The sequence below is a fragment of the Notolepis coatsorum genome (assembly GCF_963971535.1).
Source record: "Notolepis coatsorum genome assembly, chromosome: 4".
Classification (NCBI taxonomy): Eukaryota; Metazoa; Chordata; class Actinopteri; order Aulopiformes; family Paralepididae; genus Notolepis; species Notolepis coatsorum.
This window is the reverse complement of record NC_140168.1, coordinates 16,692,987-16,720,204: the sequence shown is the minus strand read 5'-3', so window position 1 is coordinate 16,720,204 and position 27,218 is coordinate 16,692,987. Positions and strand designations below refer to the sequence as shown.

Sequence of the window (27,218 nt, the reverse complement as noted above, 5' to 3'; positions counted from 1 at the left end):
GAACACCCCCCCCCCCCCCCCAAAAAAGAAACAGCCAGAAACTGTACACTGTTTGAAAAGGAGATGGAAGAAGCAAAGCTTATCCGTTTCCATCCCCCATCAAATAACTAATTGCAAGATTATATATTCATTCAATCTTTATTTATACTCGATAATACACTGAGTAATTAAACTCATTTACAGTGCCGTCGAGATGTTACATATATACGACACGATTTCCAATACACAACATATGATACAATACAATTTGCAAATACTTCAACTACACACAACACAATCACACACGCACTCACACACGCACACACACACACACGCGCACACACACACACACACACACACACACACACACTAGACTCTCATGTCACCCTTCCCCTCAAAACATTCTCATACAATAAGTGGGATAATAACTGGGAAGCTACTGCTAGCTACTGCTGTCACAGGGGGTGGTGGTGGCACGACTCAGGAAATTACAATATCGCCGGCTTATTTTGATTAAGGGCGTCAGACACTATATGAAATATTGACTTGTCCCGGTTGGTTTTCCACCAACGGCTGGAACAGGAGGGTGTGGATGTGTAGGTGTTTTACTGGCGTCTTTAATAGACTATTAACTGTGTTGTTGTTGTTGTGCTGCAGGGCGAGTCTGGCAGAGCTGGATCTCCTGGCTACAGAGGAGATGAAGGAGGGCCTGGACGTGAGGTAGAACACCCACACACACACACACACACACACGCACACACACACACACACACACACACACACACGCACACACACACACACACACACACACACACACACACACACACACACTAATCGACCAATAAAATCATACATATACCTGAGGTAGAACACACACACACACACACACACACGCACACACACACACACACACACACACACACACACACACACACACACACTAATCGACCAATAAAATCATACATATACCTGAGGTAGAACACACACACACAAGACCACTAATCGACCAATTAAGGTATACATATATACCTGAGATAGAACACACACACACACACACACACACACACACACACACACACACACACACACACACGCACACACACACACACACACACACACACACACACACACACACACACACACGTGTCACAAGTTACATTGCATGTGTTCTTAATCTTATCTTTACTCTCGTCACACAGGGACCCAAAGGACCAAGAGGAATCAAAGGATCTCCAGGAGACAGAGGCCAGCTGGGAGAGAGGGTGAGAGAGAGAGAGAGAGAGAGAGAGAGAGAGAGAGAGAGAGAGAGAGAGAGAGACATCCATCCTATGCCATGACATCTGTGTGTGATTGGGATATATGTGAATATAAGTGGTTTCAACTAAAGACAAACATAATTCATCATTCTAGAGAGTGGACTGAATTTGATTTCCTGTCAGATGTTGATATTAGGAAATCAGCTGTAGTCTGTGGTTGTGGTCGTGTAACTCCAACATGGCCGCCCGTTACCCATTGCATTGGTAACCACTTTAGAAAGAAAACGTCTCATTTCTGTGCAACTGTAAAATGGCTAAAACACTGGAAAAATCGTGATGTGACTGTTCCATGCGAATTGTTTACAGGATCCAGTAATAAAACATCAACGCATTACATTTCTGTTGATACATTTCTCATCCCAACGGGTATAGCAACCGTTTTTGCACATAGCAGCTGTTTTCTCTTCCAACATGGAGCGAGTCAATGGTCATTCTGGTCTCTGTTCCACCGAAAGCGCCTTGACAAACATAATCCTGAGACCTTCCTCTGCCTCAGGGAGAAGATGGCGCTCCAGGAAATGGAACTGAAGGCTGCATGGATTCCAGGTATGTGAAGATTAGATCAGATCAGATTCACACGTATTGCCATTATACAGCACAAGGACAGTGCAACGAAAATAAGTGGCAGCTAACCGGAGTGCAAATGTAAAAAAAACAGTAAAGTGTAATAGTAGTATACAATGTACAGGTGATTAAACTGGATATAAAATATATAAATGAGTGCTTATCAGATGTATGTACAGAGTTGTAGTATTAATATGTACAGTGATACAGGTATAAAGACACTATGGTAGTAAGTCATACTGGCCAGCAGCGTAACTAGTAAGAGTAGGTAAGGAATATGTACAGATATATTTATAGTATCTACAGATATGTAAAAAGGATTATATGCAGGTATGTACAGACAGATGTGGATATATATATATATGGTAAGAATAAATATATACTGTATATACGGTATATACAGCATTATTGTACATGCTATCATACAGAGTTATATGGGTTATATCCATGTGTATAAGTAGGTATATAGAATAATTATATGCAGGTATATTTAGACAGATATGGATATATATATATATATAAATGTATATATACGGTATATACAGCACGATTTTACATGCTACCATACAGAGTTATAAGGGACATCATGTGAAAGCAAAGTATTTAGTTCTGTTGTATTTTTATTCTGGTTTATTCAATGTTTGATTGCCGTGCATTTTATACTTTATAAATGATAATGTAATTTTCTGAAGGGGATAATAAAGTTCTCCTCTTGCATCATCTTAGGGTTATCCCGGAGCACGAGGAACCGCTGGCGAGCCGGTAGGTTCATGACCTCTTTCACCTTTCACCTTTCACCCATGACCTTCACTCCTAGACTAGTCTCCTGTTTTTCTGACTACGTTGCTCGTGTCAAGTCCGTTACCAACAACACCCTGTCAAACCGCGTCATTATGATAATCTCTGATTCTGGTGACCTCTAACCTTTGCTCTCTGACCCCTGCAGGGTGGCAGTGGAACACCAGGACCCAAAGGAGACGACGGGGATCCCGGAGAGCCCGGCGCAGATGTGAGTCTGTCTCTCTTTATCGTTTATCTCTGGCTTTATCTGTCTTCATCCCTTCCTGGCAGAGAGCGAAGCACAGACAGGATGTGAGTTACGTTTCATCCCTGGGTTTTTATAGAAGCCTCCTTTTCCTCCCTTTGAACATAGTTTTTGCTCCTTTTTGTTTTTCATCCATGCCATCTCTCCTTAGTACGTTTCTCACTACTTTTATATGTATTGGTCTCTTCCTCCCACTCCCTCTCTCTCCCCTCTTTCTCTCTCTCTTCTCTCCCTCTCGCTCTCCTTTCTCTCTCCTCTCTCTCCCCTCTTTCTCTCTGTATCTCTTTCCCTCTCGCTCTCTCTCCTCTCTCTCACCCTCTTTCTCTCTCTTTTTTTCTCTCTCTCTCTCTCTCTCTCTCTCTCTCTCTCTCTCTCTCTCTCTCTCTCTCTCTCTCTCTCTCTCTCTCTCTCTCTCTCTCTCTCTCTCTCTCTCTCTCTCTCTCTCTCTCTCTCTCTTTCTCTCCCCTTTCTCCCCTCTCTCTCTTCTTTCTCTCCTATTTCTCCCTCTCTCTCCCTCTCTTCTCTCTCTTTCGCTCTCTATCTCTCTTCTCTCCCTCTCTCTCTCCCTCTTTCTCTTTTTTCTCTCTCTCTTTCTCTCTCTCACTCTTTCCCTCTCTATTTTCTCTCTATCTCTCCCCCCTCCAACTCCCACTCCTTCTCTCCCTGCCTTGTAGTTGGAAACGCTTTGTCAAGCAGAGCTGAAGACATCTTGTGTGTGTATGTGTGTGTATGTGTGTGTGTGTGTGGGGGGTGGGCAGATGTGAGCTAATGCAGCTGTGTATATGTCGTTGTCAAGGAAACCCGGAAATGAGGGGAGACTATGAAGGGTCTGCGTTTCTCCTCTGGGCCGTGTGTGTGTGTGTGCGCGTGTGTGTGCGCGCGCGTTCATCTAGCCTCTGCATGCCAACTTGAACAGTTTTAACCCCTGGCTCACCCAGGTTGTGTTTAGGTTGAAATTATCACATTTCTAAGCTGCGTGTCTCATGGCCTAAACATTCTTACACATGTTTGTTCTTTCCTGTCAAGCCTATATCCCTGGCCCCTGTCCTTAAAGGCCACCAAACGTTGTCAGATCTAGTTGCAGCTGTCGGATCACATACTCCTTAAAGGGGGCACCTTGAAGGTCACATTTACTTGGCCCTTGGGGGCCCTGGGGGGGGGGTTAAAGGGGAATTCCACCGCAAAGCAACAGATAGAGGCGTAACTGGTTAATTATTTCTGTGTGGCCAAAGTGACCTCCGCTTAGAAACGTCGGCCATGGAAGGTGGTCATTTCACAGTGATGCTTAGCTCTATATACCCTCACTCGATTCTGAAGCACTACAGTGAGCCGGGTCATTTTGGAATCTTCTGATACCGCATTCGTCTCTCTCTCTCGGTCAGTTCAACTTCAGTTCAGCTTTATTATCCCAGATGGGAAACTTGACCGGCAGCCAGAAGCACAAGATGAAAAGCAACACAAGTACAACAAGATTATCCTGGACATACGATAATACAGAACACAGCGACGGTTCTCTGATTCAGCTCACGCCAAGGACCACACAGACACCAGATGTGAGTTAGCGGATTCAATTAGAAATGGGTTGTTTATTAATGCTGCTGTGCGACGGGTCTAAAGCGGCTTGGAGAGGATGAGCTCTGAGCTCCTGGGCAGGTAAAGGAAAGGAAAAGGAAAGGAAGAGGAAAGGAAGAAGAAAGGAGGAGAAAAGGAAGAGGAAAGGAAGAAGAAAAGGAAAGGAAGAAGAAAGGAAAAGGAAAGGAAGAAGAAAAGGAAAGGAAGAAGAAAGGAAGAGGAAAGGAAGAAGAAAAGGAAAGGAACAAGAAAGGAAGAAGAAAGGAAGAGGAAATGAAGGGGAAAGGAAGAGGAAAGGAAGAGGAGAGGAAGAAGAACGGAAGAGGAAAGGAAGAGGAACGGAAGAAGAAAGGAAGAGGAAAGGAAGAAGAAATTAAGAGGGAAGAGGAGAGGAAGAGGAGAGGAGGAGGAAAGGAAGAAGAACGGAAGAGGAAAGTAAGAGGAAAGGAAGAAGAAAGGAAGAGGAAAGGAGGAGGGAAGAGGAGAGGAAGAAGAGAGGAAGAAGAAAGGAAGAGGAGAGGAAGAGGAAAGGAAGACGAACGGAAGAAGAAAGGAAGAAGAAAGGAAGAGGAAAGGAAGAGGAAATGAAGAGGAGAGGAAGAAGAAAGGAAGAGGAAAGGAAGAGGAAAGGAAGAAGAAAGGAAGAAGAAAGGAAGAGGAAATGAAGAGGAAAGGAAGAAGAAATGAAGAGGGAAGAGGAGAGGGAGAGGAAAGGAAGAGGAGAGGAAGAACAAAGGAGGAGGAAAGGAAGAAGAACGGAAGAGGAACAGAAGAGGAAAGGAAGAGGAACGGAAGAAGAAAGGAAGAGGAAATGAAGAGGAAAGGAAGAAGAAAGGAAGAGGAAAGGAAGAGGAAAGGAGGAGGAAAGGAAGAAGAAAGAAAGAGGAAAGGAAGAAGAAAGGAAGAGGAAAGGAAGAGGAAAGGAAGAAGAAAGGAAGAGGAAAGGAAGAGGAGAGGAAGAAGAAAGTAGGAGGAAATTAAGAGGAAAGGAAGAGGTAACGAAGAGGAAAGAGGGGAAGGTGACGTCCTCCAAGGACATTTGTCTCCAACCGTAGCCTCTGAAGGGGGGGACATTTCTGTTAGCACTTAGAGCCTCCCAATGGAGTGGCCTCTGGAAAGGAGAAGAGATCATCATATACCGATAGGGGTATTTATACTAGATATAGTGGGACGGAGACCCCATTCCAGAGGGAAGATAGGGGTATTTATACTAGATATAGTGACCGGGAGAACCCATTCCAGAGGGACGATAGGGGTATTTATACTAGATATAGTGACCGGGAGAACCCATTCCAGAGGGACGATAGGGGTATTTATACTAGATATAGTGACCGGGAGAACCCATTCCAGAGGGACGATAGGGGTATTTATACTAGATATAGTGACCGGGAGAACCCATTCCAGAGGGACGATAGGGGTATTTATACTAGATATAGTGACCGGGATAACCCATTCCAGAGGGACGCGAAAAAATCCAGGTATCCCAGGCTAATAGGGAATTCCTGGGGAAGAAATTCTTCCCTGACCTCTCAAAAGAGGATTACGCCATCCTCTGGGCCGTACTAGCATAATGGGGGAGGTGTTTTTCCGATGGAGGAGACAGACCAGATCTGGAAATGACAAGGAGAGCACAATGAGGCAGTGGAAGCGTGGCTGGAGGAATGCAGAGAATGGCTTTGCGAGCATGAGAATTCACTTACCTGCACTCACCTTCAGGATACAACCCGTAGAAATGGATGCTGCGCACGAGAATGAAATGATCAATGATGTGCAAATACATTTTAACACACGTACCTTCTGGGTTTATACTTGGGGAGAATTGGGGCGAATGGCGAGCACACAATTAACATAATCTCAAAATACGCCGTGTAAATAAAGTGCTTTGTTTTATACATACAATAAATACGTAGACCTGTCATTATTATATGTAACTACACTGTAGTTTAAGTGTCTAGGCCCTGCGAAAAAAACAAATAAGCTGATACATAGTACGTCATTCCTTTACATTATTTGACCACTGATGACAAAACAAGGGGTGTCCCATTTCCTAGGTAAAGATTTCAACCCCTTACCACTTGTAGTTTAGTTTTGAAGGGCCGCTACCTAGACATGGGCACTCCAAAACTAGGGGTAGGGTCTAGGGAAGGGAATTGGGATTGGGACCTAAATCTACGACCTGAGGGTCTGAGTCTCAAACTCAGAGTGAAAGGGGAGTTCTAATAACTGTCTAATATAAACCTGCCCTAGCAGAGAACCTGTCAAAGATAGCCAACAGAGGAGTTACCAGCCACCTTCACACTAGAGCGCGTGTGGTTTTAATCTCCAATGCTCAGGTTACCGTACCGTAGCCAGTGGTCAGGTTCCCACTCACTCTCGCCAGGTGACGGAGTAACCAGAAGTAAACGCTCTCCCCTCCACTCCTTGTGTGTTTGGGAGGACACTGGCAACCATGACAGTTTAGACCTATTCTTTGGCCTGTCCATAGCTGGCTGTGAGCTCGTTTTACTCTATAGTGAAGCAACCTTTCTACAAATACATGAGAGAGTGGGATTCCCCTAAAGTAAATATGGAATGTTAGCGTTGTTAGCATTTCTCATTGAAGCCAATGGGTACTGCTAGCCACAAATTAGCTTGTTCTATTGCAGCTAATGGTTTAAATTAGGAATGTTAAAGAGCTGCTTTGTCCAGTCAGTTGTTTGCAGTTGTTTTAATTTTCATTCAGGTGACCCCATGACTTCTCCTCTAATGCCACCATCGAGCCAAACCTTCAATTAAAGAAAAATGTCCCTACTCTCCTACAATAGCAAGGAAGCCAGTGAAGTAATGAGTCATCTTGCCTCATGGTGGTTATTATAATAAAATGTCTAGTTGCGCTATCGATGCAACACATTCAAAGAGATTACAGGCCTGTCTACATAATTTCATCCAGGATAAATTATATATTAAATACAGAAAATAGCAGCTCTTGCAGTGTAGTATATATTCCAAGTTAAGTAGCCCTACCTATGAGTTAAAAAAAAAAAAATTGCCAAAATTGAAAAATTTGCTATACACACATTACAGTTCATCTGTATGGGGGCGACAGTGGCTCAGGAGGTAGAGCAATCTTCTGGTAATCCAGAGGTTCCCGGTTCGATTCCCGCTCCTCCCGGGCAGCGTGTCTTGAGCAAGACACTTAACCCCTAATTGCTGCCGATGAGCAGGTTGGCACCTTACATGGGTGCCTCTGCCATCGGTGAGTGAATGGGTAAAATGTGAGGAACAAAATTGTAAAGCGCTTTGGATAAAAGCGCTATATAAATGCAGCATTTATTTTTTATCTTTATTGTATTTTTTTTTAAACATAAAACAAAAAGACAAAAATACATTACAACCCCCTCCATTCCCTAATTATAACTCAAACTAACACTCACATAAACATTCAACAAAAAAGTACAGTAAAATTTATTATAATAAATGCAGCATTTACAATTTTTTACCATCTGCTTTTCTAAATGGCTCACAACAATTGAGGTTGATCCAGTCCTTGCACTGGAAACCCGTTATGCCTATATTTAGTTAGTGTTTATAAGACGCCCGCACTGAATGTGGACGTGCCCTGGCTAATAATAATAATTTAGGCCGATGCTTGGATGCTTTGGCAGTGTTGTTGGACCGCTCTCTCTGATTGCATCATGCATGCCCGGTGCCATTTGGAGGATCAAGCATCCATAACAAAGAATGTGTTGCTACTGTGTTATCGACGCACTTTGGAACGCTTCGTTGCCTGGGACAATGATATTATGCAAGCCGTTCTTCTTCTTCTTCTCATTACATCACGTTTAGTGGTGGGTAATGACTGAACCTGCCCCTAGCTTTGAGGTGCGATAATAAGGGTAATCAAAGGACCCAAATCGTCACTGTTGTGAATGAATGAATGAATGAATGAATGAATGAATGAATGAATGAATGAATGAATGAATGAATGAATGAATGAATGAATGAATGAATGAATGGTTTATTTTGGTCTTTGTTTACAACAAATCAAAAACACACTTGTGTGGACTTACAAAAGGAAGAAAATCACATACATATTCAAAGTAAGCTCACACACAAAATCCCAACTCAATGACCGAAAAAAGGAATAGGCCGAAGCACATGCTTATTTTTTGCCTATCCTTTACAATTCTTAAAAGCGAAATATATTTTAATATTTACAAAACCTTAAAATATGGCGGCCGAGTGGCGCAGTGGGCAAGGCGCTTGCCACTAACGCAGGAGATGCTGGTATTGAGCCCAGCTCTCTGCGTTGCTACTGGCTTGGCCGGTCGTTCATACTAACACAATTGGCAAGTGTTAGAGGGTGGGAAAGCCGGTGGGTGGGGATTGGACGTTGTGGACAGCGACTCCTACAGGTCGGTTGGGTGACGCCTGTACAGCAGAAACAGGAAGTATCGGGGGCAGCGTGAGCCTCCCACGCGTTACTCCTCGCCACTGAGAGTTCAAGCTGACTGGTGAAAAGATGCGACAGGCTGCCTCCTCGTGTACCGGAGGGGACACGTGATGCAAGGCTTCTATCCTCACTACAGCCGACCAGTGGGAGGCATAGTCTAGCAACGTTCAAGACAGAGGAGGGGGCGGTCAGGTGGCGTAGCGGAGACTCTCGACTCCCGGAGAGTCAGCATTGCCTTGGCTCGGGCTGATCGCTATACTAACTCGTTTGGCTGAGTTAGGGGGAGGGGAGCCGTGGGTGGGTCCTGGGCGTTGTGGACAGCGACCCCTACAGTTTGGTCGGGGCGCCTGCTCAGCGAAGGTAGGATGAGAGGTAGTGCGGCCTCCCACACGTTACACTCTCCCAGTGAGAATCTGCGCGGCCAGGCTGGCTGCCAGCTGGCTGCACATGCGTCGGAGGAAAGCATGTGACAGTCTCCGGCCTCTCGGACCAACAGTAGGGGAAAGTGCGCAACAACCAGGAAGGGGGTTGGGAATTGGCATAACGACTAACAGTGGGATGGGAGAAAAATCGGAAAAAGAAGGAGGGGGAAAAAGATAATAAAAAAAAAAGACAGGGGAGGGAAGAATTGGAATCACAAAATTGGGATGGGAGAAAAATTGAAAAATAGGAGAAAAAGTGGATTAAAAAAAAGAAAGGTGTGTCTCTGTAGTCGCGAGCAGCTCGATCTCACTTATTGTCTTGTGAACGAACCATCGTCATAGTATTGCTGTGTTTGTATCAGTGTGGGTGGCTCGGCCCCCTAGTGGTTCACCCCCCACCATCAGTGTTGTTAGCTCAACTCCTCCTGATCGCACTGTTTTTTGTTGGACTTTCGCCAATACGAAACATAAATATATGGCGTACACAATGCGTAAATATATTGCGCATTGGCTATAACATAACGTACATTGTGTATACCCTTTTCCTGTGGTTGTTAAGTACTTTATTTTACGTATTTTAAGCGAGACCGGGCTTCTCTCTGACAACGTCTTACAACCCAACGCCTCATCAGATGCCAAGTCTGTCGTAAAAATAGTTAATAAGATGCCATAAGTAATGTGTTTTACTGGAGAAAAGTGAATCCATCACATTCTATTCATATTCCCCTGATTCATTCCTCTATCTGTCTTCCTTAACAGTCAACAAGGCTGTGTCTTCTGACAGTGTCTTACTTGTTCCCACAAGTGTTGCCCCAAGCCAGTTTTTGGTATGTCGTTGAGTGCAGTCTACACACTGTAAAACAAAATTAAATACAAAATTAAAATTAAAATAAAGTCATCTGTTCAACTTTAAAAATCTCACAAAATCCGGGATCGGGAATGAGTTGTTTTCAGTGAATCTTGATCATTAGAAACAAACTCCAAAAAAAAACGGTTGGATTACTTTCAATGCTTTCAAGTGAAGGGGTGTCAGCCTTTTCACTGTACAGACATGTTCCTTCTCCATTCTTCTTTGAGGCTAGAGGGGACAGGTCAGACAGACAGGGGTGTGTTTGAGGAGATTAAGGTGAAGAGGGATCTGTCTGCTGTCGTCACCTTCGTCTCCCCAGGCTGTTTGAGTGAGAAGACGCACGTCTCTTGCAGCGTATGACCGATGTTCACATCTGATCATCTGACCTCTAATGTGACCCCATCCATCCCATGTCATGATGTCAGTGTAGTGTGTGTGTGTGTGTGTGTGTGTGTGTGTGTTGTGTGTGTGTGTGTGTGCGTGCGTGTGTGTTTGTGCACACATGTTATGGACCATGCTTTATACATCAGACACCGTTTGAAGTTAAGATTGCGAGGTAATTGGATCCGTGTGTGATTTATGTACGGGCGGGCGTGAATACATGTGTGTGTCTGTGTGCGTGCGTGTGTGTGTGTGTGTGTGTGTGTGTGTGTGTGTGTGTGTGTGTGTGTGTGTGTGTGTGTGTGTGTGTGTGTGTGTGTGTGTGTGTGTGTGTGTAATACGTGCACATGTGTGTTCATGCTCTTGTGTGAGAGCAGCCATGCATAGTGTGTCTTTAAAACCAGGTGGTCAACATTACCAGTGTTGGAATGTGTCTGCATGTATACTAGTTCTCTCTCTCTCTCTCTCTCTCTCTCTCTCTCTCTCTCTCTCTCTCTCTCTCTCTCTCTCTCTCCTCTCTGTCTCTCTCTCTATCTTTCTCTCTCCATCACTCTCTCCTACTCTATCTCTCCATCTCCCTCTCTCCTTCTCGCTCTCCCCTTCACTCTCTCTCTCTCTTTCTCTCTCTCTCCTCTCTGTCTCTCTCTCGCTCTCTCCTTCACTCTCTCTCTCTCTTTCTCTCTCTCTCTCCTCTCTGTCTCTCTCTCTATCTTTCTCTCTCCATCTCTCTCTCCTACTCTATCTCTCTCTCTCCACCTCCCTCTCTCCTTCCCGCTCTCTCCTTCACTCTCTCTCTCCTCTCTGTCTCTCTCTATCTCTCCTTATCGCTCTTCTCGCTCTCTCTCTCTCTCTCTCCCTCCCTCTTTCTCTCTTCTGATCCTACACCAGACAGGGGGCAAAGGACAGCGTGGTCCAGCTGTTCAAACTGGCCTTGAACTGAGATCAAAGAGCAAAAAAATATTTCTTATGAGAAATGATTTGTGGTATAATTGTGCTAGTCTGCCTGCCGCCCTCGATCTGTATTACTATTTCCCTCTGTCATGTGACGTACAACCAAGAACCAGGACGTCTGGAGGGAGGAAGCACAGCCACATGTGTGAATACTGACATGTGTGAATGCAGTTTCTATTATTGGTCTCTTTGATATGAAGAATCAATCAAACAAGACGAGGCTACGAAGTAAACATCTGTTTACTCAGAAATGGAAATCTCTAGGGCGGTCAGGTGGCGTAGCGGAGATTGCGTTCGTCACCAACCCCGGAGACGCTGGATTCGCCTGTTCGAATCCAGCTCACAGCTCCGGGGTTGTCACCAGCTTGGCTGGCCGTTCACACTAATACAATTGGCAGCATTAGAGGGTGGGAGAAGCTGGCGGGGTGGGTCCGGGTCGTTGTAAACAGCGACTCCTACAGTTCGGTCGGGGCGCCCGCTAAGCGCGGATAGGATCTAAGGGCGGTAGTGTGATCCTTCCACGCGTTACACGCTCTCAGTGAGAGTCCGCGCTGCCAGGTGAAAAGAAGCGGTTGATTGGCTGGACGTGTGTCGGAGGAAGCACGTGATAGCCTCCACTCTCCCATACCGACTGTGGGGGGTAAGTGCGCAGCGACCAGGAAGGGGATTGGGAATTGGCATAACGACTAACATTGGGATGGGAGAAAATCGGAGGAAAAATGGAGGGGGAAAAAGATTAAAAAAAAATAAAAATAAAAAATGGAAATCTCTTGCTCTTATGTCAAGCTCAGGTTGAGTTCCTTTCCACCCTGTTCTCTGTGGACAGTGGTCAGTGACCGTGTGCGTCTCTGTTTTGTAGACCAATCGTTTGTTCTCCCATTATTGTCCTTTTGCAAATTAAACCCATCTTGCAGGAGGACCCGTTTAAATCGAGTGTTTATTAAAGACCAAACTAAATGCTATTTGTGAATGTTATTGCAATGCCAGACATGTGTTTATAATTTCCCAGGAAATTCTTCATTCAGCATAAAAAACGGAACATCTGAACATAATCAACATCATATGAACATCATTGAAAAGATGTATTGAAACAACTTATCGATGAAAGAAAAGGCGTAGTGGACTGAGACCCTACGTCAGCCAATCAACTAAGAGCGATAGCGATTTTGAATTGACCTATCTCAAACCCCGCCCCCTTTTCCTTGATCCTCCAATCACAACAGTTGATCATGGGATAGGTAAAAATCTCCCCAGTTAGTCAGTCTCAAACATGTAGACCCCCAGGTCCTTTTGAAGTGTGTAACTGTTAACTGTGGGAACATTTCCTAAATACTTTTACAGCACAAAGCTGTTTGTCTCGACCACAATCTCTCATTATTGATTAGCTATGGATCTGACTGTGGCAGCTGCGAGGTATTTGGCGAGTGGGTTGTTCCCTGCAGCTGCAGGACAGTGGCTGCTGGCAGTGGTACCGTGTGTCTGCCAGAACTGGATTTAAAACTCCAAATGCATTCATGACTCCTCTGGTGTTGACTGGTCTTGATTACGGCGGAACCGATTGGACAGCCCCCCCCCCCCCCCCCCCCCCCCCCCTCCCCGAAAATCTCGTTGGGAAACATTTAATGTAGCGGCAAGGATGTCATTTAGTAGTTGTCCTGCATGGTCTGGTATGTGTTAACCAACTCCGGTCAATGGTCTTTAACGGCACAGCCTCAAAACCCCTACGATCTGCATCTTCTGGCCGCCTCAGACCCACTCCTATCCGAGTTCCGGGAGGGTCATTAAAGAGAAACAGGCTATTCTCGGTCCTTGCTCCACAATGGTGGAATGAACTTCCCACCACTGTTTACCACTGACAGCCGAAACCCGCCCAATTTTCCACCGTTGACTAAAGACACACTTCTTCAATCAATATCTGAAATGAAAAGAAATACTAGTATTTTACTAGCATGCACTTTGCTACTAAGTAATCTTCCTTGCCTATATTACTACCTACTGTGCTATTCTGTCTATACTATTATGCACCCAAGACTGTAGCACCCGAGTTCATCACTGTTTGACGAACAATGTTACTTAGCTGCCAGAGTTGTACCCTTCCTGCTGACCTGTTGTCCTACACAACTTGCAAGTTGCTTTGGATAAAAGCGTCAGCTAAATGACTCAATGTAAATGTAAATGTTTAATGTAGCGGCAAGGATTTTAGTAGTAGTAGTAGTCGTTTTATTCAGTCATCACACAATACAATATACACAATCATTTAACAATCTTTGATTCAGGCAGTGACTGAAAAGGTACAGACTGAAGTATAATGCTTATTTATATATGCCTGTCCTATATTCTTAACAAAATTAAGACTCCAAAACAGCATTCTAAAAGAAAATAACAAAACGATTATTATTCACATTTGTAATCTTAGCTATACAAACCATTTTCTTAAAAACCAATTGAGTACTAGTCGTCCTTGGTCTGGTACAGTGTTGACTGGAGAAACAGAGGGGCGAGGAGCAGCACATACCTGAGGCGTCCCACATGGCTCTCAGTTTCCTATCAGCAGCTCACATCTGTTCCACACAGCGTGACCCTTATGTCATGAGAACCAGTGGTGCAGTCGTGGTCACACGCGGTTACACGCCGTGTTACCAGATCACTGAGGCAGAAGTACGTGCGATCGCGCACGGATGTGTACTCGCGTGTACGCGCACACAAAAATGCGCTGTATCCATTCGTTGTGACTAAGTACCCGGCCACCGTTTTACATAACAAAAAGCGCAGGTAGACTAAGTGTCTGGGTGTTGGCTATCTGAATGCATCTCCCCCTTCATTCTGTGTGACACAGGCAGTGGAGGTGAATACTAATGTGGCTCGGAATTCGTGATGGGGGTCTACCTGCTTATGATATTGAATCAAGCGTCTGTGCTGCGCGGCAGCTTTCCACGCGCACATTCACACAAATAGAGAGCAAGAAGAGCTTGTATGATAGAAAGATTGCACTTGCGTATATGCGCTTGTGTGTGTGTGCGTGCGTGTGTGTGTATAAATCAGTTCTGTGCGCATGCACGTACCCGCGCGCGTGGCGTGGCGTGTTACCAGTTCCCATATTACGACTGCACCACTGATGAGAACCGTATGTGCAGGAGGTGCTATAGATGCGTACTGTATGATAGGGTACTTCTACTGTATGATAGGGTACTTCTGTTTGTCCTTACTACCTATAGAAGACAATGGCCCTCGGTGTGTCTCACCTCCGCATAGAAGCCAAGCAGGCTGTTCCCGGTCCTCGCTCCACAACTTCCCACCAATTTTCCACTGTCGACTAAAAACAAAACAAAAAATAATAATAATACTAACTGTAACTGAGGGGTACAATTCCCTGACTGTATTGATAAGTATGGTATTATTAAACCACTACCTCTTGTACTTTAACTTCTGGCCATCCAGTACATGATATAGATATGATGAACACTTTCCCACCTGATGAAACGAAGTCCACACAAATGTACAAATCGAATATTTTATATAGCAAAGGGTATATACAACATTCACTTGATGACATTTATGATTTGAAATGCACTTGTGTGGCAAATGAGTATTCGTAGGTAAATCAACATTGAATGTCCAATCTCTGGTTACGCAGGGAGTAAGTATACAACCCGGTTCTTTAGGGAACTATAGCGATGGTACTTAAATGATTATAGCTGGATACACTAAGGGGGGGGGGGTCCCGCTGGTTGTAAGACAGTAGGAGGGGGGGTTAGAAGAGCCGCTGGCGGTATCCCATCTGGCCGACGATTTCTTGGGAGAATTCAGAGTCCTGAACACGATGCCCACAGAACCTCGGTCCGCAGATGAATACAGCTGGACCCTCTGGTGGACGGTAGCTGCCGGTCCACAACGGAGAGACGTGAGGCGACCTCACTGGTGTAGAGCGCCGTCTCACCTGGACTCCTCTCCGGGGGGTAGTTCCAACACTCCGCAGTGTTGGCCGTTATCCATGGAATAATCAAAGCACCCAAAGCATGTAGATAATCCAAGCCGTGGAAGGCTCGCCGTCGTCCGGGTAAAGTAATCCAATGTACAGGTCCACTCGTCCTGGCCCGGAGCTCCTCGGATGCAAGCACCACAAGTGGTCTGCCCAGCCTGGTTAAGACTCCAGATAACGTCAGGAACGATGGGGGTGCTGCTCACTTTATAACTCTAACCGAACGATGCACCATACATAATAGACTATTATTAGCTTAATAGAAATACGTCCAACTCGACGGTATAGTGCCAAACTATGACAATTCAACTATTAATCCACACGATATCTCAATGCCTATTCTGAGGCCAAGTAGGCCTTACTGCACCACACGTGCGTCGTGGGTGAGGCTTCGCGTCTGTTACTCGGTTGGAGGGTAAAGAACTAATGGACTAAAAGAAAGTTCTACTTTACTTGCGCCATATATATATGCGCTGTGAACAAATAGTACCATTCGTATTTCGCCAGACGTATTCCTACGCGGAACCGGGCTTGCCACGACATGTTGGTCGGCACGATTGAACTTGAACCTAGGGGTATGGCTGCTGGCGCCAGGTTCTCGTCCAATGGTAGAATGAAACTATTATGGGCTGTTTAGTAGACTAAAGGGATATTCAGTGCATATTGTACAAGGAATATACAGGGGATATCAAACGATATACAAATACTATTAAATATATATCCATAAATAAATATATATATTCGGTTTAATCTGATCCTTCACAACTGCTGGCCCACTGCCTGAGATCAAAGCCGCCTTTGATCAGAGAGGCGCGTAGCTTGAGTAGGAGAGCCTCGGCTTCTTCTTGAGTCGAAACGCTTTGTAAACAGGTGTCCACGTAGAAACTGTTCTTCACACTGTGTCGGACCTCTTCATCTGCTGCTGGGTCCTCTGCGACGTGTTTCTGTAGTGCTGGGGGGTCGCTGCTGGCCCGCTGCCGGAGATCAAAGCCGTCTTTGATCAGGGAGGCGCGGAGCAGCGCACGACGTCGCCAGTCAGTTTTCTTTATGTGTCCCGCTGTGATTCGCTTCTCAATCTCAGCGCGGTACACACTCTCTTGAGCGGGGTCTTTGGCTAGGCGCCGCTCTGTGTTCAATAGATACCGCTCCGTGGCGTCTTTCTTTGCGTGAAAGGTGGGCATTCCCTCTCGCCTCAGGAGTGGAGTTGCGTATCTCATCACTCCGCCGACTGTGACTCTCTTTGTCCCTTGCTCGAGTAGGTTGATGGCGTAAATGTCTTCTTTAGAACGAATATCTTTCTTTTCGTTCTTAAAGGGCATTGTCTCTAGTGTCCATAGCCTCTCGACATGCTGCAGGAGAGTGGTGTCTTCTTCTGTCGTTCTGGAGTGGAGGCAGCTAGTGGCTGCTGTTCGGTTGAGAGATTTAGCGAGGGGGCCTTGTAGTGTCCACCCTAAGCGGGTCTCGACTGCTGCAGGACAGCCTCGGGGTCCTGTATGGACCCGGTCAATCGGGACTATGAGTTCTGCATGGTCGGAGCCTATCAGCAGGGTCGGGGTAGCGCCGTCTATGAGCGGGATAGGTAGTTGACGCAGGTGCACATATTTATCCATCAACTTGGCGATGGGGTAGGTGTACTGCGATAGTCCTATTTCTTGGCTGGTGAAAGCATTTGTAATCCTATACCGTCGCTCTGGCTGCCCGTTTGCTGCGATAGTGAAGGAGACATTCTCGCCCTTTATCGTCTTTAAATCTCTTCTTATTGTCCGAATCGTCATTTGGTTCTTGCTCCCCCGCAGTCCCAGCTGGGCCGCAGCGGACGCGAGCAGAAGGGTCTTCTCTGACCCGTCATCAAGGACGGCGTAAGTGTCCATGACTTTATCTTGGTAGCTCAATGTCACACGGACTACCTTTAAGAGCACTTGGGCGCCGCTGCTGCTGGCGGGGTCAATGTACATGACACTTGCCTTGGTGCCGCTCGATGGTGCAGGTGAAGGCCGTCTTCTGTTACTGTCGTGTAGTATATCTAGATGGGCTCCGTCGCACCGACTGCACCTTTTCTTTAGGCGGCATTCGGCTGCCATGTGACTGCGCGCACATCGGTAACAGCGCCTGTTGGACTTTATCCATTGACTCACTTCTTCTGCATTCATCTTTGTGAACAGGTCACATTGTGACAGCCAGTGTTCTTTCTCACAGTAGGGGCACACCATCTTCCACTTCTCTTTTCTCGAGGGGGTACTGTGGCTCTTACTGCTCGGTACTGACTCTGATTGGTGCATGACAGTCACCGATCTTCTTCCATCATTTATTCTCCTGGGTCCCTCTCTGGAGCTTGGTGTGCTCCGCCCGAACGTATCCAGTCGTAAGCTGCTGACTTCTCTCGCCAGGAAGTCGGCTAGATCAAGGAGGGATGGTTCGGGGCCGTTAGGATCCCGGTAGTCCCTCTGCCGCCTAAAACGCTCTTGTCTTGCGGGTGGCAGCTTCTCCAAAATCCTCTCGACGTTAGAGTTGGCGTATAGCTCATGCATGCCCTTTTCCCGTTGCGCTCCCAGCATCCCTACCAGGGACTGCACTTTGATTGACAGGTCGTCTAATGAGCGATTGTCTGTTGCTGGGGGTAGGCGATCAATATGCCTTATCTCTTGGATTACGTAATCCCATATACGTCCATATCTCTGGTCCAGCGCTGCTAGGGCCGCGGTGTATGGGGTCGTAGAGGTGGCATAGGCTAGCGCTATATTGTGCGCTCGCGGTACTTTCAGGTGCTTCAGTAATATCGCATACTTGTGGCGTTCATCAGCGACATCCACCATCATTGTCTCTAAGCACATCCGGAGCTCCGTGTACTGTGCTCGATTCTCATAGGTGAAGTCTGGAAACGACGGCGTGGCAATGTATGACGCCGTGGATGGCTGATACATCGGCGAGCGTTGGGGGAGAGACCTCCTAGGCGAGTCTCCTCTTGCGCCTCTCTGTGGGCTGGTACCGACAGGGTACCATGGCCCGCTTGTCCAGGTGCTATTCCTTGGGGCTGGTCGTGCGTCGTGCTCACCCGTGAATAGAGTCGGGGGTCTGTAGCGCAGCGCCGCGGGGGTATAGCCTGGGCTGTACTGGACCTCCTGGTCCGGTGGAGTACTGTGCTGTCGTCGGGCTTGGTTCTCCTCCTCTCCCTCTTCTTCCTCTATCAGGTCTTCCAGATCCTGTAGTCGTTTATTTAGCTTCTCCGCAGTGTATGCCGCTCCTTCCTTGTAGCTGGGTCTCGCTTGGACCGGTCTGGGAAGGGGGTCTGCGGGGGGTATAGGCACGGTCTGTTGGTCAAGTTCAGGGTCGCTTGCTCGGTTAGGAGACGCTGCCCTTGACTGTTGTCTCGACGAGTTCCTTGAACCCCTGGCGGAGGGAGAGGGTGTTGCCTTGAGGATCAGCTGCTCCATTAGCTGCGCTTGTAACTTGTCGCGCTCGACTTCGCGCTTGGTGAGATCTGCTTCTCTTTGGGCACCGGCAGCGGCGCGCTGGGCGTCGGCCCGGTCTCTTGCCATATTCTCTTCCGTCTGAAGGCGTCTCATCTCCAGGCATATGCGCTCTTCTTCGCTCCGTTGCTGTGCTTGGAGTCGATCGCGTTCGCCCTGAAGTCGATCGCGTTCACCCTGAAGTCGATCGCGTTCGGTAGAGGCTGTCAGGCTGACGAGGAACGCCTGTTGTAGCATCCTCTCCGCTTCGCTGGGGGAAGGCGGTTGTGGAGGTGAGCCGCTCCTGGGTGAGCCGCTCCTGGGTGTACTCGTTGGGGAGTCCTGGAGCTCTATTTCCTCGGCGCTCTCCTCCTCTTCTTCCGTGCAGAGTTCTCTCTCTGTAGGGTTGTCTTCCTCCCGGGGCTGGTCGGGGACTACTTCTTCGGTATTGGCGGGGGGTAAAGGCATGTCAGCTCCCTCCTGGTCCCCACCGTGAGCTTGGTCAGTTACATTAGAACCTACTAGGGCCTCTGTGGTCGGGGAAACCTGGTCGTTAAGGTCAGACATAATTTTACTTTCTACTTTTACCGCGTTTACCGTTTGTCGAAGGCTAGGTAGTTGACTGACAGCGTAATCCTCTAAGTACTGAGGTGGCTGTCGTCTGCGCTGCGGGCGTTCTACGTTAGGAGGACCGTTTCGTGGAGTGTTCATCATAGGCCATTTTAATATTAATAACACTATATTAATATTACACTAGTTACCCTCCGGCTCGAAGGACCAATTGTAACTGAGGGGTACAATTCCCTGACTGTATTGATAAGTATGGTATTATTAAACCACTACCTCTTGTACTTTAACTTCTGGCCATCCAGTACATGATATAGATATGATGAACACTTTCCCACCTGATGAAACGAAGTCCACACAAATGTACAAATCGAATATTTTATATAGCAAAGGGTATATACAACGTTCACTTGATGACATTTATGATTTGAAATGCACTTGTGTGGCAAATGAGTATTCGTAGGTAAATCAACATTGAATGTCCAATCTCTGGTTACGCAGGGAGTAAGTATACAACCCGGTTCTTTAGGGAACTATAGCGATGGTACTTAAATGATTATAGCTGGATACACTAAGGGAGGGGGGGGGGTCCCGCTGGTTGTAAGACAGTAGGAGGGGGGGTTAGAAGAGCCGCTGGCGGTATCCCATCTGGCCGACGATTTCTTGGGAGAATTCAGAGTCCTGAACACGATGCCCACAGAACCTCGGTCCGCAGATGAATACAGCTGGACCCTCTGGTGGACGGTAGCTGCCGGTCCACAACGGAGAGACGTGAGGCGACCTCACTGGTGTAGAGCGCCGTCTCACCTGGACTCCTCTCCGGGGGGTAGTTCCAACACTCCGCAGTGTTGGCCGTTATCCATGGAATAATCAAAGCACCCAAAGCATGTAGATAATCCAAGCCGTGGAAGGCTCGCCGTCGTCCGGGTAAAGTAATCCAATGTACAGGTCCACTCGTCCTGGCCCGGAGCTCCTCGGATGCAAGCACCACAAGTGGTCTGCCCAGCCTGGTTAAGACTCCAGATAACGTCAGGAACGATGGGGGTGCTGCTCACTTTATAACTCTAACCGAACGATGCACCATACATAATAGACTATTATTAGCTTAATAGAAATACGTCCAACTCGACGGTATAGTGCCAAACTATGACAATTCAACTATTAATCCACACGATATCTCAATGCCTATTCTGAGGCCAAGTAGGCCTTACTGCACCACACGTGCGTCGTGGGTGAGGCTTCGCGTCTGTTACTCGGTTGGAGGGTAAAGAACTAATGGACTAAAAGAAAGTTCTACTTTACTTGCGCCATATATATATGCGCTGTGAACAAATAGTACCATTCGTATTTCGCCAGACGTATTCCTACGCGGAACCGGGCTTGCCACGACATGTTGGTCGGCACGATTGAACTTGAACCTAGGGGTATGGCTGCTGGCGCCAGGTTCTCGTCCAATGGTAGAATGAAACTATTATGGGCTGTTTAGTAGACTAAAGGGATATTCAGTGCATATTGTACAAGGAATATACAGGGGATATCAAACGATATACAAATACTATTAAATATATATCCATAAATAAATATATATATTCGGTTTAATCTGATCCTTCACAACACTAACCTTCATACTGTCTTTTACTATTATCCACTTTGCTACTAAGGAATCTACATAATAATGTCTATACTACTATGCCAGGGGTGGCCAACCAGTCAGAGACTAAGAGCCACAAAAATTACTGTGGTACCACAAAGAGCCACACAGCGTTTCTCAACCTTTTTTTTCAGTCACGGCACCCTTCATGTGTTTATAGGTCTCACCCTCTGGCCTCTGAAGTTGCTAATGTCTTTTTTATTTGGGCCTCACAGGGTTAAAAGTACCCTGTGAGACCCATGATTGCAAAATTACAAAATCACTTTTAGCCATTTAAAAAAAATAATGTTTATTAAAAAAAAATTAAGCACATGTATAGTCAATTGGTCCTGTTGTTCAGCCTCACAATGCTATTTGATAGTAAATGTGTTTATATGTCCCACCCTCTGGCCTCTGAAGTTGCTAATGTCTTTTTAATTTGGGCCTCACAGGGTTAACCTCTTAAGCCCGAGATATACAGTAAAAGTGTATATTTTCAGCATTACGTTTGTTTACCAATTATTTTAACTGTTATTAGTGAAATATAAGATTATAGAAATCTCAGGGCATTGAGTCGGAAACCGGCGCATATTGACAGGAGGAAGTGGCACAGCCAAAAGTGAGTGTAGTCTTTTGAAGGAAGAGACTCAGGGCTTTCGAATTTCGAAAAACTACCCTACCCAGCTCACACCAGCCCCTGTCAATCATCTGACTTCTGGATTTACTTTTTTATTTCTCTTAATTTTTGGGATTATCTCCCACAAACCTGAACGTTATTGCCATAAAACAGAACGCAGTTAGTTTCTCTACCTTTCTGTGAACGTCTTGCAAAAAACGGTGTTGCAATACGATGAAAAATGGTGGAGAAATTTGCATTATAAAAAAGATGGCAGAATTCAGTACTGTACAGTATCTACAAAACCTTCTGTTTAATCATCTTCCCTTTATTAATTTGCTTAGATTTTTCAGGTCTGGTCAATTTTAGCATGGTGTTATTCACAGTCAAAGATAAAAAAATTTTTTTTAAATAGAATTGATATTCTCCTTTGGTTCATTACAATTTACTCAAGCCTAGTAACAGACACACTATTTCTGACACTGATCCATATTATGTCCCTAGATTCAGATACCAAGAACATGCAAATGGGCCATTTAAAAAAAATTGTAAATGTTTATTCTACGTCCTTATTGAATGAGTAACATAAAAATAATAATAATAATAAAAAAAGAAAAAAGTAAAATCTTTTTTATTATAACTTCTTTTTTATTTTATTTATTTGTTATGGATGGAAGAGCCGCACATTGACGGGCAAAGAGGCGCATGCGGCTTGCAAGCCGCGGGTTGGCCACCCCTGTACTATGCACTCAAGACCGTAGCACTCAAGTTCTACACTGTTTGACGAACAATGTTACTTACCCTTAGCTGCCAGAGTTGTACCCTTCCTGCTGACTTGTTGTACAGAACTTGTAAGTCGCTTTGGATTAAAGCTTTCAGCTGAAGGACTAAATGTAAATTTGTTTAAAGGGGACATGCATTGCTATTCCTTGCACTATTTGGGCAACTTTACACAATTCCTGTGAGTCTATTGAACACATCTGTAAGGTTTATTTAAAAAATATATATATTTTTTTTATATTTCTAATGGAGTACTCAAAAGCATCATTTTCCAGCCTCAGGATTTCAGCCTGTTATTGGATGGGCTCCGCCCATAAGTGCTTTCAGTGACAGTCACCTACACAGCGTGATACATATGAGAGAGAGCGAGAGAGAGAATGAGCAAACGAGAGAGAGAGAGAGAGAGAGGAAGAGAGAGAGAGAGAGAGAGGAGAGATGCGTCCCCGACACACACGCAGTCAAGTTTGTGTGTGTGTGTGTGCAGTGTGCGAGCCATAGCATGGTCTTTGGGTGAGCCAAATAATATGGGGGGGGGGGGGGGGGTGCGCGGCACGCCTCTCAGGGAGGAGTCAGACTGTTGGAGGATACTGTGATCGCAGACGTTAATGTAGCCTGTAGCCTGTAGACCTTGTGTATGTATGTATGTGACAAATAAACCTCTTGAATCCTGTCACATATTCAATCAGTTTCAGTTCTACAGAACACATAATACTAGACAACTCACTTGTTGAGGTCCGGCCGTCTGGACGGTCTGGGCTTCCACAGCACATTCCATGATAAAAAAAAAAGTATCCATTTAATTAGATGATAGATCATCATCCAACACTGTCTACAGTATCTAATCCTATCCTGTGTTCTGATACGAGTCCGACCGCAGGCGCCGGCACGGTCACCGGCGTCACCGGGCGTTGTAATACTAATAATAGTCGCAGTAGGCTGCAGCGCCGCCGCGCTCCGAGTGGTAATTGCAAGAATAGCATGCATGTTGCCATATTACGTGTGAATTAGTGCGCAAATCATTAATCATACATCCAAAATAGCATACGTTTATTATTATACACGATGATGATACAGAAAATTACAGAAAAATGAGAAATGCATGGCAAAAGTAGCATTTATTTTCAGTAATTTAGAGACCCCCAGGGGAGCTTTAGAGACCCCCAAGGGAGCTGATGTCTGATCTAGGGGAGCTATAGCGGACCGAGCTCACCCCGTGGATCGCACCCTGTGTGTGTGTCCCCGACGAGGGAGAGTGATGGCGCACACACATTTACACACACTTCTGAAGTCCCTCCCGCCGTCCCTCTCTCTCTCTCTATCTCTCTCTCTCCCTCCCTCTCCTCGCTCATTCTCTGCCTGTCAAACCCCGTTTGAGGAAGTGTCGGGTTACAATATGCCTACGTCCCTGACACACACGCAGTCAACTGTGTGTGTGTGTGTCTCCGACGAGGGAGAGAGATGGCGCACACACATTTACACACACTTCTGCAGTCCCTCCCGCCGTCCCTCTCTCTCTATCTCTCTCTCTCCCTCCCTCCCTCTCCTCGTTCGTTCTCTGCCTGTCAGGTGTTGGGTTACACTATGCACTATAACCATAGAGGGGGCGTTACTGCAAATCAGTGCTATATTAACGTCAGCAAAACCGTCAAATCAGAACAGCTTAGTTGAGTGAGGGAGGATCTCGTGAACTCGAGACTAGACTGATGAGTCAATATGGTAATTGGAGACACAGATCCATGATTTGATACTAACCCGTATTACTATAAAACCATGCTAAACACAGAAAAAAGCCATTTATAATGCATGTCCCCTTTAAATTATTATTATTATTATTTCTTTATAACAGAATGATTGGAAAACAATTGTACAATTTTACCTGCATGGCATAACTCTCTCTCTCTCTCTCTCTCTCTCTCTCTCTCTCTCTCTCTCTCTCTCTCTCTCTCTCTCTCTCTCTCTCTCTCTCTCTCTCTCTCTCCCCACAGAATGACCTGCCAGGGGATCCAGGACCTAAAGGGGCCAAAGGTCACAGAGGATCTGAGGGAAATTCGGTAAGAACAGCAATGAGTCTGGGCATGAGCTGAAACTGTGTGTGTATGAGATAGAGAGAGAGAGGGGGGGAGAGAGAGAGAGAGAGAAAGAGACACTGTAAAGCATTGGACGGGTCATCGGACTCCCCACACCTGCAGAACAGGCTCCTCCCCCCCCTCCATCCCACTGACACACGTAATGTAATCGTAACTTGCTTTTACGACTTTTCACTCGTAAATCCCCAAACAAACAGCTGAGAGCCCGTGCTGTTGTTGTGGTGGTGAAATAATCCACAGTAATTGGTCCCTCATGCCAGGATCAGACGCCACCATTATTGTAGTCTTTCACGCTTTGGCCACCGTGTCAGATTAGCTTATCATAGCATCATAAAACCTCGCTGTGTTCTGTGGCCGCGAGACGGACAGGGCTGCACTCTGCGCTCGTCCCCCGACGAGTCGCCGCACGCCGTCTTGGCGTGAAGTAGGGCTGCACGATTAATCGTTTTTTAATCGAAATCGCGATTTGGAATGATGCAATTATCAAATCGCCAAGCCTTTTTTTTTTTTTTTTTTTTAACCAGGAAGTCCCATTGAGATACAAGATCTCCTTTGCAAGGTAGACCTGGCCAAGATGACAGCAATAAGATTTGCAATACATCACACAGCAATAAAATGTGCGATACATCACACAAGAACATAATACATGTGCATGTATACAATACATCACATGTAAACACAAAGCAGAATAGTCTACATGATAGTAAAAGTGTATAATACAGGGTAATACAGTAATTTTGCAGTTGGGACCCGACTACAGAAAGCAGCAACATTCTTCTTGTAAATTTTTTTTTAAATATGTTATAATCGCATCGCAAATCGCAATCGCAATATCTATCAGAATAATCGCAATTAGATTATTTCCCAAAATCGTGCAGCCCTAGCGTGAAGTTAAGGCGAGACAGTAACCCCCTAATAGGCAAAGCAAATGCAACTTTCCCAGTTTGTTATGTAAACATATAAACTAAGAAAAAATATATTGCAAGTTTTCAGAATTGTATGTTTATATATGCAAATGAGGAACTTCCTCGTTAAATATGCACACATTTGCATATATCGCAGAAACACGCATAACTAACATGGATAATGTTCAAAAACTTGGTTTCATTTTGTTGATTACATTCAAAACGAAACTTTTTCCAGAAGGGATTGTGGCCTCTTATCAGCCCATACATCAGGAAATACTGTCTACTGTAGACATGTGGAAAGTTTGGTGTGTGTAGGTACTAGGGAAATGGAGTTCCATATGTCTTTGTGTGTAAGTAAAATGCATAAAAACTCGTTTTTGAGAAAACGCCCCTCAAAGTTCTGTATTGTAATTGTGATCTATGGACACAATCAGACAAAATGAAGTAAAATAAACAACTAATCGTCTGTTTTCGATATTTTATTGCCGCTAGTTTGAAATAAGACATGTTAAGGAAGCAAAATATAAAAAAATCGCAATATCGTAGAGAGAAAAAAAGGCGATTTCGGGGGTACTGTCTCGCCTTAACCAGGGATCAGGGGAGGAGGGGTTTGGTTTGGACTTCTCATTTGTGTCCAAAGTCAAAGGACACGTCGCAGGAATTGTCACATTACAACACGCTTTGGTCAGGGTGCCGTGGGGCCACCCCCGACGCCACATCACTGTTCTTTGGTTTTCGTCACCCTACAAGGGATGAAGACACCCGTTCCCGGTGTTCATAATCGGGCATGACGCTGGAAATCTGGCAGAATTCGTCTGATCCTGGTGTAACGGAGGTACCGCGAGTATATCCACAGTCACGATGGACTTCAAGTGTTGTGAAGTGACTGTGGACGTTAGCGGTACTGCAAGTTTTTTTTATTTTTTATTATTATCTTTTTCCCCCTCCTTTTTTCCGATTTTTCTCCCATCCCACTGTTAGTCGTTATGCCAATTCCCAACCCCCTTCCTGGTTGTTGCGCACCCCCCCCCCCTACTGTTGGTCCGGGAGGCCGGAGACTGTCCGGGAGATTCTCACCGGGAGAGTGTAACGTGTGGAAGGTCACACTACCTTTCTCCAGATCCTACCCTCGCTGTGCAGGCGCCCCGACCGAACTGTAGGGGTCGCTGTCCACAACGCCCAGGACCCACCCACGGCTTCCCTCCCCCTAACTCAGCCAAAACGAGTTAGTATAGCGATCAGCCCAAGCCAAGGTAATGCTGACTCTCCGGGCGTCGAGGCCGCAGCCTCTTGCATTGGTGACGAGCACAATCTCCGCTACGCCACCTGACCGCAGCGGTACTGCAAGTTAAACTCACTCCCCCTTAAAAGGCATGCAGACACGTTACCAAGAAGTGAATTCACCTCTTGGTATAGTGGTCTGCGATGTTGCCCGCGGCACGGGAGACCCGGGTTCGAGACTCACTCGGGGGGATCCCTTAACAGGGGTCGAACTTTAACACAACGCAGAGATGGCAATAAGAGACCGGCTACACTGGCCTTGATATGAAGTACAGTATGCACAGTGATATATAGGGGCTGAAGACCTGACCCCATTCCATCACTGGTTGAACTCTACTCTCTTTTTTTTCCTCTTTCTCTCTCTGGCCTGTGGCTCTGCTGCATATTTTCTGTCTGAAACCACTGGAGTTAT

At 45.9% G+C, this 27,218-nt stretch overlaps 1 protein-coding gene across 1 annotated transcript in view; it reads left to right on the top strand.

The window, feature by feature from the left end:
- The window catches only part of col6a1 (collagen, type VI, alpha 1), a 75,397-nt gene that overhangs the window by 26,775 nt on the left and 21,404 nt on the right, over positions 1 to 27,218 (top strand). Inside the window, 7 exon segments of the mRNA XM_084313676.1 lie at positions 637 to 699; positions 1,179 to 1,241; positions 1,792 to 1,828; positions 1,831 to 1,841; positions 2,586 to 2,621; positions 2,806 to 2,868; positions 24,516 to 24,581. Of these exon segments, the coding sequence (XP_084169802.1) occupies positions 637 to 699; positions 1,179 to 1,241; positions 1,792 to 1,828; positions 1,831 to 1,841; positions 2,586 to 2,621; positions 2,806 to 2,868; positions 24,516 to 24,581 (339 nt within the window).